Consider the following 16,992-nt stretch of genomic DNA (forward strand, 5'->3'; position numbering starts at 1 on the left):
GGTCAATTTGAGCAAATCTGAGGACTTCTGAAATATGCTGGCTAATAACTCAGCAGGTTTTCCTTGTCTGACAGGATGGACACAATATGGACAACAGCTTCATGTGTAACTTGAATGCCTGTCTCCAGAACTAAGAAGACCCAGATCCCTGATCTGCTCAGTTCTTTGGCCTTCTTGTTGAAACTGCTGAAGAAAGGGAGCTAATTCCTGCTGCCTGCAGCAGTCATTTCCACATGCTGGTACCTAGCAACTGTCCTGCAAGTTCAGCAGCTTGTTTTGTAACTGCAGAAGCAGCTTCCAAGGAGTCTGAAGCATTCCTCTTACGGATCAGGCCAGGAAAATCAACCTGCCACTAATCCAAGAGATGACAGATTCTGGGTTTTCAAAGCTGCTGTGATGCCCAAACCTCACTGATTCTGATGGGAAAGTTAATGCAGCATATTCTGTTGTTTGCTTGAGCTGCCTCTGTGCTTCACAAACAACAAAAAACAGCCTCTGCTGCAACTGCAAACACACAAATCAGCATGTTGTCCATCAGTATTCAGGGCACAGCAAAAACAGCCATGGGACATCAGCACAGGTATATGAGAACACCTGCTCACTCAGAGGCAAACAGAGAACAAAGCTTTGAGTAAACTTATTCCACATATACCAAATCCCTGCTCTCAGCAGCAAGCACAAGCAGTACAGCTCCTCATGGCCAGCTTCCAAAATGTGGGTATGTTTACCTGAGCTGGACAGCCAAGGACGATGTCAGCTGAGAAATCAAATGAGTCAGCTTTCTGGCCTACAGGCTGTAACTAGAAACAAAGATAAAAGAACCTATTTTTCAACCATGTCAGCTCAAATTAAATTAGTATAACAATTCTAATTAAAAAAAACTCTGACATAAATATACCTTTCAAATCCATATAAAGATGCCTGTATTTACAGACCTAGATTTACAGCCAAGGCTGAAATGCATCTATTTCTCAGAAAGAACATGGCAACAGCAAAACAAAAGAGCAGCTCTAGAAAGAGGCTTAAAATGGGAAGTGGAAAGCTACAGCGGATCAGTTTAAACTCCTGGAGGATTTTGGCAGGCACATGAAGTATCTTGGAATTTTGCCAGAAGGCAAGGTCATAAACTTTCTTCTCTTGCATAAAAGACATTAAGAGTCCCTCATTTTTTTATAGCTAAGCCACATGATGGCATCTCCAACAAAAGGTTGTTTATGTGTAGAAGATAATACCAAATTTAATTAGAGGTACTGCTTGATGATTGCAAGCGATCATGTCAGCTGTTAAAATATTACCCCAAAGTATCTGGAAGTTGCTATTCAGGATCCAAGATACTGCCTCTGACTGCTGGGTACTCCTGCACTGCAATGCTAGGTAAAATGAGTTTGCTTAAGCAATCTTTAGTGACTCATCTTTATTGAGCTTCACTCATTTCCAAAAGTAGTAAAACTGAACTGAATTAAAGCCACTTCAATTCCTAATGAGACATTAACAACACACAGATTTAAAACAAACTTCTAAGTAATCTGTTTTAAATTGACAGATGCAGTTACAATTCTTTATTTGGTGGTTTCCCATAGCAGCCCATAGAAACATAATCCTTATTAAATGCTATCCTGCCTTGCATGAAAAAGGATGAAGACGACTTAAAGCTGCTCAGCTGAAGTCACAAAATGTCTGATCACTCAGCACCCCTCTCCTCCCCATACACTTTAAGAACCAAGAGATTCTAGGCAGAGAGCAGTGCCAAAGCCAGAGAGTTAAGTAAACTAGTTAAGGAGAGACAAACACAAGGTCCAGCATTATTCAGGCCTGAATTGCAATGCTTATTACAGAGATATTTTAATGGTAGTCAGGTCTAGGTGAAGATCTCATTATATGCAGGGCCTGTCACCTTACCACAGCATTCCACAGAGCCTTGGCAAGCTGAGAATGCCCTTTCTGGCTTGGATGGAAGCAGTCAGGTGCAAAGTAGGAGACATCTGGATTCCCATCCTACAAATAAAAGCATAAAGGACATTTGAGTGCAGAAAAATTCCCACACTTCCAATCTGGAGTTGCTGAGGCCAAATCAGAACCAATAAAGAGAGACTGATGTTACTTATTCTCCCTGCTCCATTGCAGAAAGGCTCCTGATTATGTGGCAATACAAACTGCACTTCAGCAGACCCATGTACTATCAGAACCACTTAGCTAGAGATGATTATGTGCCTCCATGGGCAGATCCATCCAGAAGCAGCAAAACCACCATTGTCAATTATGGGTTCTGTTCCTCTTCAGGTTCTGCAACAAGGGTGAGTTCCTCTCTCTGGCTCCAGTTGTCCTTAGCACTGGAACCACAAGCAACATTATGCTCTGCAGTAACTTCTGCACAGCTGTGAGCTTTGAAAGGGTCAAGAAGCAAGGAAGTATTTGGGGAAGGCAGCCAGGCTGACCAAGCACACCAGAGCAGTCTCCTTTCTGGACAAAGCTGTACTTTAATACAGGGTTAATACAGGTATTGGAGGACCTGAAGGAAATGGAGTTTGGAAATTTAAGTATCTTGTCTATCACATGAATACTGAGATTAGGGTCACTGACATGACCAACTATTTTTGGTCAGAGCAGTTCTTCCTCCAAACTTGAGCAGGTTTTGCTTCAGTATGGTTGGGCTTGCTTTTTAGAGGACTACTACCAAAATTTGCATCATATCTTTTTGCCATGTTTAGAGACAGAGTTTTCAGTTCAGGAACATCTGAATGTTGTGTGAGAGAAGAAATTAAAAAAGCATCCTGAACTTCTTAAAATCTGAACTAATGCTTGTGAGACTACAAAAAATAAAAAAGTTCAGAAATATTTTGCTTCTTCTGTTTTTATTTCTGTGTTCCCTACCCTCAGTACCAAAATCCCTAGGGATGACTTTTCATGGGCACCAGCTTCACACACAAACAAACAAAACAAAAGGTCTGTGAAGCTTTCAGCCAGTTTTCCAAATTCGTCTGTAGCAGCATCTTGACTTTTCAAACTTTCACCAGCTATTTGGAACATTTTCAGAATCAGTCCAGTTCAATTCTGCCAGAGCAATCCCTGCTCAATATTTTGTTCCATCTCTTCTCACTCCAGGTACACACAAAAATAGTTTCAGCTTTAGGAGAAGCTTGAGTCTTTTCCTATATTTGCAGCTTACTGGAACTTGCCATTCAAAGAACTGAAATATACATCAACATATGCATATGAACTACATAAAACTACTTCCACAAGATCATAGGTAAACTTCCCTTTTTGTCAGGCACAGAAAAATGAGTTATGTGGCATAAAGGGGAGCTGATGCCATAGTCTCCACTGAGCAATGCAGTTATGTTGCTTCAAGAAGTGTAACTTTATAACTTGGTCTTTTATTAATCATGCTGTATTTTCAGGAAGAAAACTATTTATGTACTTGAAAGAACATACACAAACAAACCTCCTAAATCAGGTTTTGACTCACTTTCCAAAACAGTAATCGATATTTACAGAACAATACATAAAACTAAGAACTGCTCACTATATGAAGAAATCTGTTGTACTACACCAAAAAGCAGCAACTTCTCATAAGAAAAGCACGGAACAAAATGAAAATATTTTGAATATAGTCTCTACAGGTAAGATACCTATCCTTAGTCCTTTAAATGCAGAAATCACCTTTAGATCATACCTGATCAAGAGGAGTCTCCAGATTTTGGAGGAAAGGCTGGATGACCACTGTGAAATTTTCATGAGTGTCATATCTGCCAGACTCTATCAATCTCTGAATGCCAAGCTGCAAGAAAAAAAAATCACCAGCAATACTTCAATGACATCTCTGCATCACAACTGTTTTCTTTGTTTGGGTTTTCTGAAGGTGCTGGAATCAAAAGGAAGTTTTACTTGTGAACTTAAATAGCCACAGACATTGGTAAAAGGGGGCTGAAGATGATGCAAAGGGACTGAGAAGGCTGGAACACAATACTGAAACTGTTTGTCAGAGACAGAGTTTTGGTGACTAAGCTCCTAACAATTAACCTCTACTAGGAAAGATAATTTTTCTGAAGATCTTTGCTGCTAGTTTTGGTCACCTGATAGCTTTGGAGAGCATCAAATGAGCTCCTGCTGAGTTCATAGTTTGGGTAAAATACGAATATGATATGTTGCTTGGTAATCAAGAACTCATCTCTACTGGAAATAAAGTAACTGTACCACTCTTAATAGTCATACCTGGTAAGCTTTGATGGCGTCCCTCACCATTGTTAAATTTTCTGGGTTTTCTTCTCCTGTGAGAACACAGCTACACAGATAACTGTGGGGAAGATTAGAGGAGAAAACAGGAATAGAGAGAGTTAAACATCTGATAATGCAGATGCCACCCTTTGTCATCCAATGCATTATGTCATCCATCACAACATGCATGTCAATAAGGGAATCTGTACAACTGTTTTTGTGAGAACATCTTATTGTTCTTGCTATTGTAATTTCAAACCTTAGTCTTATTTTCTGCCTCACATGAATGATACCACTTTAAGTAATTTTGGTTCCATACCCAGGTATATCAAAGTAGTGCACACTGCACAGAGGGTAGATTGTTTCATTATTTACACCCTGGCATCCAAAGGCCCTGCAGACTGACAGGGGTGCGCACCAGAGCCCCTGGGGAACAAGAAAGCAGGTCTTTGAAATATACTGCCTATTTTACTTCTGAGCTGATACCTTTCCAACCAACAACTCCTTTTGCATTCCCAAGACAGAGACTTTGTCTTGGTCTGAAAGGTCAGCAAAGAATGCAAATGACCCATCACACTAAAGCCTCTGAAAGAGGGGAAACCTGTCTACTCCTCAAATTCATCAAGTTCCTGCAAATCTAAATGTTTGTGCACTTCAACCCCATCTTGAAGAACCAGTAACTTTAACCCTAGCCTGTGAGGTCTCCACTTGGTACAGTTCTAGATATGGAAAACACTTAGGTCAAAGCCAAGAGAAGGAAATGCCATCAGGCAGGGTGATGTCAGCACTGCATGGGAAGTCCACAGGACTGTGCTGCTACCTTTAAACATGAGTTCAAATTATGACAGAAGCATGGAATAAGAATACAAACAGGACAAAAGGAAGTCAAACAAGCCTTACTCTGCCAAGTAAGTGGGGCATTGAACTGGAGGGTCAACAAATAGCTGTCTCAGAGGGAGGATGTCTACCACATCAACCAGACTCACCAGAGCTCTTGGAACCTGAAAGGTAAGTCAGACTTTGGCATAGAAGAAACTGGTTACACAGCCAGCAATGCATTTATTTTACCTCAAAGTCCAGCTATTTGACACCCTTTCCCTTTCTCCACCATTGGAAGGATAAATAAAAAAAAAAAAAGGAAGAATGAAAAAACCATAAATCTTCCATCAAACTCCCCCAACTCAGCTTTTGATTATTCTCCCACTCCATAGCTCAGTGTTACTATCTATCATTTCAGACTGCATCTCACTACTGCAGATAGACAAGACAAAAGAAATGTTTTTTGTAGAAGTCAACAGCATATGTTTGGTACCAGAATGAAAAAAATCCCTCACAAAATCAAACAAACAGAAGAGCTAGCATCAGTCAGTCATGTCTCAGTGTGTGCTAGAATGCTGGGATAATTTCACAGTACTTGCCTCCTTGTGCAGAATATCAAGAGTTTCTTGAATCCTTTTGATGTAATTCCCAGCTGAGTAGTGATCCTGATAGAAACAGAAGAGATTACTGTCAAATAGAGACACAAGGAATTTAGGTTGGGAGGCTGGAGAACCACATTAATTCACTTCCTTTGCTGCCCTACAACACTGTGGTCAGTAGAATGTTCTTGCTTCTTTCTAGAGACTGGGGATTTTAAACATAGCAATTAATCCAAAACATAGGGAGGCTTGGTGAAATTTTGGATTTAAAATAAACCTTGTTGAGTAGCAGCATATTTAACCCAAATCCACTGGGCCCTTCATGTAAAAATGCGGGAAGGAACCCAATCTGAATGCATGCTGAACAGCATAAACCAAGCAGCCATAAGCATGCTCACAGCCAGCTGATAAGCTCTCATAAAATTATGTGAAATCATTGCTAGTCAAGGTCATAGCTATAAATAAGGCTATAAAACTTGGCAGCAGCAGCAAAGATGCCTAGCAAGGCTCCTGCAGAAGAAGCACATTTCTCAAGCACAAGGGGTTGCAGGAGAATTGAAAATGCTCATAAGAAGTGAGCATATTAAAGGCAAGAGAGTGAGAGCTGGCAGTGAAAGGTGGCCTCTCCCTGCCGCCTGCCCACTCAACTCCCATGAGCTCCTTATGGCAGCCCTAAAGGCTTCTCCACAATGCAGAGAAGCATAACATTCAAATAAGACTGAGCACTGCAGCAGCTTCCCTCATATAAACAGCTCACCAGTCCCTAGCACCTCCTTACACTGTGAGTTATGGCGTGATGACAATTGTAGGGCTGCGCCGCTTTGAAGTACCACTGCCATTCTTGGATGTCTAGAGGCCAAGCTAGCAGCACAGCAGTTACCACATCAGAGGAGTGAGGCATTTCTTCCCTTCCATTTTTTGCTTACAGTCAAAAAACAGTAGCCAAAGCAGTGGTTCTTATCCTGGAGTAAGCCAGAGAAAACAAAACCAACCTACTCTGTTGCTGGTAACTTTTATATCAGGGTATTGCCAGCAACAACCCCTGTCAAAACATACAGTAGCCCATATATAACTCATGTTATCTCTGTGAAGGCTTTATGAGTTCTCTTGAGGTGTTTCTACACTGACACCACATTTCAGATAACCAGTTCCACTACTCACAGGGTCTTTGCAATAGTTGCAGAGATCGTTGGCTCCAATATGCACAGTTATGAGCTTCCAGTCAGCACTGAAGTCAATTCTCTGAGCAATAAAGAAGAAAAATAACGAGTCTGAATTTCTTTTAACTTTGTGATATGCACATGGTCATTGCAGGTGGATCTGTTGTGTGAAGCAACACCTATTTCTATTCATGCTGTAAGTTTAAAGGAGTCCCTGAAAACCTACCTGATCAGTTTTCATAAGACTCACAAGACGTCTTGCTTGGGCTGGCAAGTGCCTGGAAAGGAGGAGAACTAGTGAGTGAAAAAAACACCCGTATTGAGAGATCAACGTTACCACACTTCAGACATCTTAAGTCAAGTTGTCAGATATCAGAGGGGTTAAATGAGGACACAGTGCAATATTCACATTGCTGTGATCAAATTACAGGTTCACATCTTGGTAATAAAACCAACATCAAATCAAACTCGAATACAGATTTTACTCAAGTTCAGTAACTAATCTGGAACCACGAGTTCAGCTCCTATTACAGTGCTTAGCACCTAAAACAGCTGAAAAGCCAGAAACAGCAACAGTTGTAAGCAGAGGGCCTCTGTAGAGCTAGGCTGCTGCCAACCTATTCCTTGAAAACTAAAACAAAGGAATCCCCAGTCCCAATACTCAGCTGACCTCTTGAGCAACATGTCCCTGAAAAACGTAGATTTCAGAGCTCACTGTGCACACCCTCCTCATTTTTGTAGCCTGCACCCAGAACCAGTACATAACTGTACACTGTGTGAAACAGCTCTGTGCACACAATTTTTCCAGGGTAATTAAAAACCTAAGAAACCTTCAAGATTACTCAGATAAATTAAGATGACAACCTTGCTGTTTTTTAACAGCCGGGTAAGCACTCCCATTCTCTTTTTCTGTACAGATAGACAGATAGACAGACAGATATCTAAAGTGCAATGAATTTTGAGTTACTAGGCTGAATGCTTCAGCTTTGTTTGACCTGCCCTGACAGGTTGGTCTTCCAATATGCATAGGGAAGGGAAGAGAAAAGAAGGGGGTCAGAAAGCGTTGACCTTCCAGGTGGGTCTGTGGTTCAGGATGAGCTGCATCTCCCTCCAGCCTCTCGTTAAAGACACTGGCTGTCTCTCACTTCTGGGAGCATATCAGCTGACATTAATAAGCATGACACTTGTTTTGTATAGCAACCAGAGTATAGCTCCCCTTTGCAGTGCTTTGTTTACTGTAGGAAAAAAAGAGGTCTCTCACCACCCTTGTACAGCTGAATACTGATCTAACACTGGCATGGGAGCATCTGCTGAGGAATGAGCCCTGTCACATCCACTTGTGACACAGACACTGTGTGCATGTAGCAGCTCTTATCACCATTACCCTTGTCCAATGTCATAACCTACTTATTTATATCCCAGAGCTATCACAAGCCACAAGTGGTCACAGTTTCCTTTTGCTCTTACTGTGGAAACCCCTAAGCTAGGACATCATCTTCAATATTGATACAGAGGAAAACACTACTTATTGATCTGACAGTCCACAACATATTTGATTTCACATATAGTCAGTGAGGTGCTGATGCATCCTGAGCCAATGCAGTCAGCAAGATCCAGTAACATCGTGAATGAAGTAGTGCCAGCAATCATCCATCCTTGAACTGCAGTTTCAACCAAATTTAGATCTTGACCAATGGAAACAGCTTGCTAATGGGAAACACAGATATTCACAATTCCTGTCACCTCTTTTCTCTTCTCACTCCTAAGTTCTTAACTTCCTTTTTTTTTTTCCACATGAAATCAGAGACCTCAGCCAGGCTCTGCTTCAGACCATTATTCAGATGTCTCCTTAACACTATCATGTATTTAAGCACTTTGGCAATGAATGCAGACAAACTCAGAAACACTTTGTCATATGAGACCTGCATTACATTTTCCTCTAGTTCAATAAAGAGCTCTTCAAAGTAGCCATGGATTGCATTTTAAGAAACCCTTACACCTGGCTTCTATAAGCTGGTAAGGCTGCAAAATTATCTGATTTCAGAAATGTCTCAGCACCTCTGGAAAGCACTTTCCAAATTAGCACCATAAAGCAAGACAGGTCACGAAGCAATTAACTACCACCATCAGCTGGTGGACTTTTTGTTGCCCTGTGAATCACTGGAAAATGGATGGTTTTGGCTGCTGAAGAATAAATGCTGTATTGCATCATCATTCCAGGGTAAAATACCTAAAGCAGGAGAAACGTTTCCTTATGTTGCAATACATTTCAGTACTCAACTAGGATAAATTCATCTTCTCAGGTATATAAAGAGCTAAAACATTATAGACCAGAACCCCAAAAGAAGTGCCTCAGAGCTCAGGGATAGTATTTTACAGGACTTTACTTTTGCACACCTTTTTACAGATGGTTATGAGACAGAGAAACAACAGAAGACAAGTAGAAATCTAGCATCATTGTTATCTGTGTCTCCTTGCTGAATGCTTACAAAACAGGGTTACAAAACAAAGACAGCTCAATTTCACCATGTTTATCCAGTCCAGTCACGTGCAGGGGAAGAGAGAAAACTAATTGGTATAGATGAAGTAGGCAATTTTCATTAGACTAGCATCCATCAACTTATTTCAAACAGCTAACAAATAGCTATTTAATAGCAATGTCTCAGTTGCTGATAAAAGCTGTCATAATGGTGACTTAGGAGGTTGTTTATCCTGCTTCAAGTCCTCCCACCAAACCAAAAAGCCTTTTAGGATTTAGCTGATAAAGAATATGAGACAGGCACCTCTCTCCTTTCATGCAACAAGCAAAAGCTGGAGGTAATCTGGATAGATGCTGCAGACAGTAATAAATGCTCATTGATGGCTGATGCACAATTCACTGACATACACAGTTACATTCAGTCATCACCAGGTAAAAAAAAATGCCTTCTTTCAGTTCTGTGGGGGCTGTAGGATATAGCAGGGAACCTAGCACCCTATTTCTGTCAGGAAACCCAAGTATTTACTGAGATTACCAGAATGAGTCAGAAGTTACACAAGGCCTACAGGAGAGCAATAAAAAAACCTGACAAATCCTAATAATCTTTGCTTAGATACAGCAAACACAAACACCTCTCTTGGCTTCTGAACTTCACTTCCAAGACTCCTTTGGGAAGCAAGATGAATTTTTCTTTAAACAAACAAATTAAGGTCTGGGTAATAGCAATTCACAATGTCAAATCCAGGCATGGTCTGCCAGATTCTGTGCCCAAACTATGACTGAATTCAAGCAGCCATCTGTTTTGTTAATTAAACAGCACTGACTTTGAATAACTATCCAGGGATTTCTAGGATAAGCAATATAGCAAAGCTCAACTCATGCAGCTTCCCAGGTGTGACTAAAAGCAAAGAGCCAAATTCAGGTGACTGCAAGACATTACAATCCCTGTTATGTTGGCAGAACTGGGTCCAACTGCACCAGGTCTGCAATGCACCAAAACTCATGTATGACCATTAGTAATTCTCTTTTCTTAAGATTCCAGATTCCTTTTTCCCCCACCACTCTCCTGTCCTCTCCTGCTTGCTTATCCAGAAACCCTAGGTCAGAATTATGTAAGATTTCATCCTGTTTTACTCCTAGTTTCTCTTTACCAATTCATGTTCAGTTTCTAAAAACATTCACTTTCTCAGAGATTTATTGACCGATAAATAGATAAATGAATGGATGTTGAACAGGAAGAGTAGAAACCTCCAAGCTGTTTCTGCCAGTTTCTTGTTTGTGGATTTCATAACGAGGACTGTTAGTTTCAATTAAAAGTTCAGCTATGAAACAAACCCATACGTTTAACATGTTTTGAGCCAATTTCCACTCTAACTCAACTGGTTCTGCTTGCTCTTCAGAGCAAGTTGTGACAGCACATGAGACAGCTGAAAGGCAATTAGATGAAGCATCCATCACCTACAAACGTAAAACAAAAAGTTACATACTCAGCCTGTGCTCCAGGAACTGCCTGGTTAAGGAATGCATTGGAATCATTCTCACTCCCGGTACCAGTTGAGTAGCCCACGATTGTAACATTGAACTCTCGCAAGATGTCTGAAAAACAAAGGTGGCAATGAAGGCAGAAAGACTCCAGCTGCTCCTTGCCTGCAGGGACTAGAACACACCAGCACTGCCAGAGTTTTGCTCTCTGAGAGCACAGCTGCTGCCAGTCAACTAGATGGATTCAGCAAGCCTTGGGGAGAGGGGTCACCAGCTGCAGTGACTCAGAGTGTGCTTGCAGTGCCCTGCTCTGGCACCAGCATATGAGATGAGCAGAATTGAAGACTACTGTGTGCAGTCCTCTCTCATGTTGTAGTGGTTAAAGCCTAAAATAAAATTCTCAGTCATACGACGTTGACTTTGTGAAATGAGTGTGAAGGGTCCTTCAGCCCAGCCAGAGCTGGTTTGCAGCTAAAGCATCCTGGGTTTGCTGCTGTGCAAAATCTCATACTACTGACAAATGTGAAGAACAAAGCCTCAGATGCATGGTTCTGATGAAGTTCCACCATGTTCTCCACAGCAGTTTCCAAAAGGAAGTTGGGAGAGTAACTTACAGCTGAGCCTGAACACGGCCACATTGTAAACTATAAATCTACTTCAATCTCAAAGACTCAGTTTAACCACATTTCAATGAGGGCTTTATCAAATGGACTCTGTGAATCAATTAATTGCTTATTCTATTTATATTCCTGTTACATTCTGCTTAAAATAATGATCAACACACAAAAGAACAGTTTACTGGCCCTCTTCAAATGGAATTTTATTATTACAGCTGATACAAACTGAAACTCAAGTGGCTTTACATTAAAAATAGACTGAGCTATGTAAGGTTGCAGGTTTCAGATAAGAGAAAGTTGAAATTATTCCCTTCAGGTTACATGTACGAGTAGGGAGCTTTATTTACCAAAGAGGCCTACTCTATGCAAATATTTCTTTTGGAAAAAACGCAATGGAATATTTATTAAAAGCAAATGTTAAGTATATCATGAGCATGGACATAGCAAGGTTACTTAGAAATTCAAATAATTCTCACCAAAGAGTTGGAAAGGGAGAGGGGAAACAAGAAAGTAAGGGAATTTCTCTCTGTTCTCAGCTTCACTGATGAAGGCAACTTTTCATTTTTCAATCGTAGGATATTTTTTCTTTTAAAGGTAGTGCTTGTTAATTACACTAAAGCAGCTTTAAGATACTTAAAAGCTCTCTATAAATCTATCAGAAATGTATCCACTGCATCTCCTCAACCTTGCCATTTATATCTAGCAATGCATTTACTTACTAGGTAGAGTTGTCACATTCTCCAACGACTCATCTCCTCCAATACTAAAATGAGCAAGAAAAATCTCAGTTACTCATCTCTTACCGGACACAGACAATAAATAGAGTGAAAACCTGCCACACATCATGGGGAAAAGCAATGAGTATTAATTTGGTAACGATCATGGGGAAAAGCAAAGAGTATTAATTTGGTAATGATCATTCTATCAGAATCCATGGAGAGGACAGAAGTGGAAGTGCTACTGGGGAGAACAGGTGAAGTTCCAGTGGTAAAGATGCTTGTCAGAAAGATTTAATGCTCTTGCAGACATACAGAGGTATAGTCAATCATTTATCAAGTGGCACCTGAACACCTGACACAGCTTCAGACTGAAATGATCAAGCCTTAAGTACTGCAGATTAGAAGGTCAACTTTGAGGCCCATTCCAGCCTCATGAGGCCCCTCTAAGGCAACACCAAACACAGACAGCCCTTGAGTGACAGGAGAACTTAAGCAGTAGCTCCTCACTCCTCCTGCTTTCTGCACAGGGATGTATTTGTGCTGACAGGACATGCTGAGGCCACACTCCAGCTCACACAGAGGTATTAGTACAGCACAGAACTGCTTCAGTCAATATCCCAGAGCTACATCACAACAGCAAAACAATTTAGTCTTTTATGACTGCGTGTTGCCATATGCGGCAAAAGTTCTCTGGCCAAACAAACTATTTTCCATGACCCTACAAAAAGTTCAGAAATAGAAAACTTTGCGAAGTCCTAAAACCAACCAGTTCTGACTTGTTTTGTAGCTTTCCAACCTGACATCCCAACATAAAAACACAAACAGTTGCAGGCAGCCAAAAATGAAAGCATGGGAGAGATCAAAAATCTTGCTTAAAATCTACTGCTAAAAATGCTTTCTGTCAAGCTACCCTTATGGCAAATGCTGGATCTTGATACACCTTCAAGAAATGCTAGCCTGAGAAGTAATTTTTTTCAACTTTTGGACAGCTGAACGACCCAAACCTCATCTCTTCATTTTGGCCGAAGACTTACCTCCAAGACAGTCCCCGGTACTGAGTGGTCAGATCCTGGAGGGTGTCTGAGGCAATTCCTGTACCAGCCTGGACATTATTTTTCATTAACAAAATGAAATTAAAGCAAAATTACTAACGCAATAGTAACTTGTAATACAAATACATAAACAAATACAGTTTACTAATTTAAATACAACTACATAATTGTTTTATTTACTTTTTAATTGAGTGGATGTCTTCCAAAGCTTTAAAAGGCATCAGGCTTTTCCCAAACCTTTCTCCTGAAGAACACAACACCTTTCATAATTATTTACAATCATCATATTGTATATATGACACACCAAATGTATGATGGAGCCGTGGAACAAAGACATGGGTCTAGATGAGCTAAATAACTCTTTTATGGTTGCATTACTCAACAGTGATGAAAACATCTCAATAAAACACACAAAACTTTCTGGCTAATGATATGAAGCACTACATGAACTCAGCAGAGAAAATTAGCATGTATCAGAAAGAAGGACCACAATTCATACATACCAGTTTGAAAACCATTGTGCTAAATTGAAAGACTTACAGCAGAACTGGAACAAGGAGGAAGCACTCTCTACACTTACTCTGAAGAAAGAGGCAAGCTAGCAAATACACCCCTCCTGAAACACCTCCAGAATTCAGAAGCAGAGTTCCTGACAGCTGTGATTGTACAGTTTCATTCTAAATCTAGGAGCAGGTTAGTACTTCAGTACAGTACAAGACCAGGCAGCCTATTTGCTGCTACCTTAGATTAAACCACAATATTACATTTTCTTCTATGTATAAACTTCATTGAAATAACAGAAGATCGGTGTTCAGAATAACTATGCACAGGCCAAGTGCAGCTCTGAGACAGCAATACATCACTGCATGTTCTATGAAAGCAGATTTTATTCCCAGTTCCTACAGACTATACTTCAAAGCAGAAACACCTTCAGGGGCCTAGATATTACAATATAGCAACCACAACTATACACAGAATATCTTTCATTTGTTAACACTGCAGGTTTACATCAGAATGCTTCTATTTATTTCAGCAGCCTCCTGTGTGTAGGAGTTGTAGCAACATGTCTGCCAGGGAGTTGTAAAGGGCTCATGGTTTGTACACACAATGTGTTTGTTGTTAAGGCTCAGATTCAGAGAAACCTATGTTCCAATCACATCTTTCTGTCCAGTGTTTCCTTTGACCTGGCTGTAGAATTTCAATCTTTGACCAGTATGAAAACATAAGGCAGAAAGGCATAACTGGAATATAGGATGTCTGGATTTTGAAATCTATTCCTTCTTGACTACCAAGATAATCATCAGCAGCAAGAACAGTATCATGATCAAGAAATCAGTTAAAACAGACACAGTAAAATGACTGAATATCTTCTGAAATGTTTTGAGCCAGAGGGCTCCCATACTTCCTTATCTCATTAATGCTAAAATGATTAAAATGCTATTATCCAACACCACTTAGTTGCATTCTGTTCCTGAAAGAACTGAGGCTGAAGAATGGGCTCATTGCTCCATTCCTATTCAGAAAAAAACTTTGAAAACACAGTAACCTAAGCCTTGTGCTATGTCTCATTCATTTCAACAGCATCTGATCTCTTTTGCCTCCAATTCAGCAAACTACCTAGCCACCTTATTAAAGGATTGCCTGTGTTTTTGCCTGAGTTCAAAACATGTGAACACGTGTGGGGGGAACGGAGTGCTGAAGACTGACACCTTACTCAACCTAGCTACTAGATCTATTATCATCCATGAATGAACAGATCTTTCCTTCTGGGTACAACAGCTATTTCCCCTCCACTGAAGCGGGCACGTGTTTGTAGTTTTACCAAGAGAACAGTGAAAACACCATCTTCTTACCGTCAAAGAATCCCCAAGGGCTGCTACAATTTTCACATCAGCTGGCTTTAGGGAATGCACTGCAAAGGAAAGAGATACAGTTGAACCTGGTTAGGAAATAGCTATTTTTTTTCTCTACTGTGTATGTGAAATATGTCTTTGTGCATTATGAGGCTGTGTCACATTATTTTTGCAATATCCAAGTGATAAATCAGAAGTTCTTTCCAGCTCATGTCCTGTGATTGTAGCACCAACATCTGCATATTATTCAGTATTTCAATGGTTAACATTGCTACCAAAAAGACAGAAGAACAAGGAGCAAATAACAGTAACTGGCAAACAATATCCTGCACCAAAGTGAAGGTAAAACAATGCAGAATTACACACAGCAGGAACAGCACATTAAAGACTTTAAAAGACTAAGGAAAAGATCATATGAAGTTATTTGAAAAACTGAATACTGCTGAATTCCAGACTAACATGGATGAAGCTGTATTTCCAGTCTCTGTCCATGACATTTAGGTGGAAAAGCTTTTAAGCTATGTCAGCACTCAAATTTGTATTTTATCACAAGTCATTTTGAAGTTCTCCACTGGCAGTGAGTTCAGTGAAGCTCCTTAGTCAGAATGCTACCTTGCGTGACAGTGTGGCATCGTATCTGTTAAGCATCTGCTGAAAAACATGACATCCTTTCTGAGCAATGTTTTTCACAGCCCAGCAACCATTTCAGCAAAAAATTAACAGTCACCTTGAAGGACAGCTGAAGGCAATTCAACCTCTTAACATAAAACAGGCAAGACTACCTGAAGTTGCAGGAGGGGAGGATGGAGACCTGTCCTCACATAGCAGCTGGCTTCCATAATTCTAAAGAGAAAAAGAAAGCTGAACAACATTTGGCTAGCAAATACAGTCAGTAATAACTAGGATCTTCCCAGCAGAGGCCAAGTGGATAAACCAGAGCCTCTTTAGCATGCAATTAACTAGACAGGTCTTGGTTGCTCAATTCAGTAGTCATGTTCAGTATTGCTCAGAAGAGTGCAGTGTCCTGTACTGACAGCAGTGCTGTTTGAGCACATGTTCTTACAGGTGTTTTCTGAGGCATTTTGTCTAACTCAAGGAGTACTTCCCTGCTCTGTGCCATGTCCCCAGCCTCCCAGGCCCCTGATTTCCCCTGTGCTGCAGAACATAAGTCATTTGGTTACCATACAGGAACAGATGCAGCAGAGTATGCACGGTGATGTTGACACTTACTGGAGTTTGGTTAGGGTACGTGTAATTACTGTTCTTGTATGTCCTCAGGAACGGCTCAGCCTACAAAACAAGGCAACCTGAATCAATGTGAAGCATCAGAGGAACAAATGGAGATTTCCATTCCCTAAACTAAACCCAGGTATTAAAAATAAATGAATAAATAAAAGGCCTTTTTAAAATCTGTGTAACAACAGTGTAGATCTGGGTTGTATTTTTGCAACAGAAGTTACAGAATACTCTCAGGACCCTGCTCTGTGTGGCTCATAAGAAGCTTGTGGCCCCACTGCAGCGTATTCCCAGTGAATCTTGCAGAGCTATGTTGACTGATACCATCACTGCTCTGTTTCCCCCCACTGAAGCTCTTCCACTCAGTGTGGACATATGATGATCTTGGTTAGGTAGGCCAAACACCCTTCCCTTGTGTTTTGGCCAGCTGTGATGTGTGACCCTCAGGAAGTTTACTCCTGCTTGCCCTCCATCATCTCCTGGGTGAGCGCCCATGCTGCTCTTGGTGGCAGTGGCGCAAACTGTGTGGGGAGGAGCAGACCACCCTCACAGAGCTCCAGGCACTGGGTAAAGGCTCACACAGACCCCCAGCCCCTCCCAGCACCTCCACATAAACACAGACACCCTTGTAACTTACCTCAGATGGACATTTGAGGACAATCTCATCTTCCATGGGCTGACTGTCTGTCTTCTCCCCTACAGGCTCCAGCTAGGGGAAAAAGGGACGCACAGAGGAAAAGCAGATGAGTACCAGAGAGCAA

The 16,992-nt window shown here is 40.9% G+C and overlaps 1 protein-coding gene across 1 annotated transcript in view; it reads right to left on the reverse strand.

Moving 5' to 3' along the window:
• The window catches only part of PLB1 (phospholipase B1), an 88,315-nt gene that overhangs the window by 22,382 nt on the left and 48,941 nt on the right, over positions 1-16,992 (reverse strand). The window contains exons 30-44 of the mRNA XM_063390833.1: positions 16,869-16,940; positions 16,226-16,285; positions 15,778-15,838; positions 14,996-15,054; positions 13,125-13,192; positions 12,091-12,134; positions 10,760-10,868; positions 7,020-7,071; positions 6,795-6,875; positions 5,634-5,699; positions 5,116-5,216; positions 4,213-4,294; positions 3,674-3,778; positions 1,900-1,995; positions 729-800 (exon numbers count right to left, since the gene is read on the reverse strand). Of these exons, the coding sequence (XP_063246903.1) occupies positions 729-800; positions 1,900-1,995; positions 3,674-3,778; positions 4,213-4,294; positions 5,116-5,216; positions 5,634-5,699; positions 6,795-6,875; positions 7,020-7,071; positions 10,760-10,868; positions 12,091-12,134; positions 13,125-13,192; positions 14,996-15,054; positions 15,778-15,838; positions 16,226-16,285; positions 16,869-16,940 (1,128 nt within the window). The remainder of the gene's footprint in view (positions 1-728; positions 801-1,899; positions 1,996-3,673; positions 3,779-4,212; positions 4,295-5,115; positions 5,217-5,633; positions 5,700-6,794; positions 6,876-7,019; positions 7,072-10,759; positions 10,869-12,090; positions 12,135-13,124; positions 13,193-14,995; positions 15,055-15,777; positions 15,839-16,225; positions 16,286-16,868; positions 16,941-16,992) is intronic.

This window comes from Prinia subflava, chromosome 2 (genome assembly GCF_021018805.1).
Source record: "Prinia subflava isolate CZ2003 ecotype Zambia chromosome 2, Cam_Psub_1.2, whole genome shotgun sequence".
NCBI classification, from domain to species: domain Eukaryota; kingdom Metazoa; phylum Chordata; class Aves; order Passeriformes; family Cisticolidae; genus Prinia; species Prinia subflava.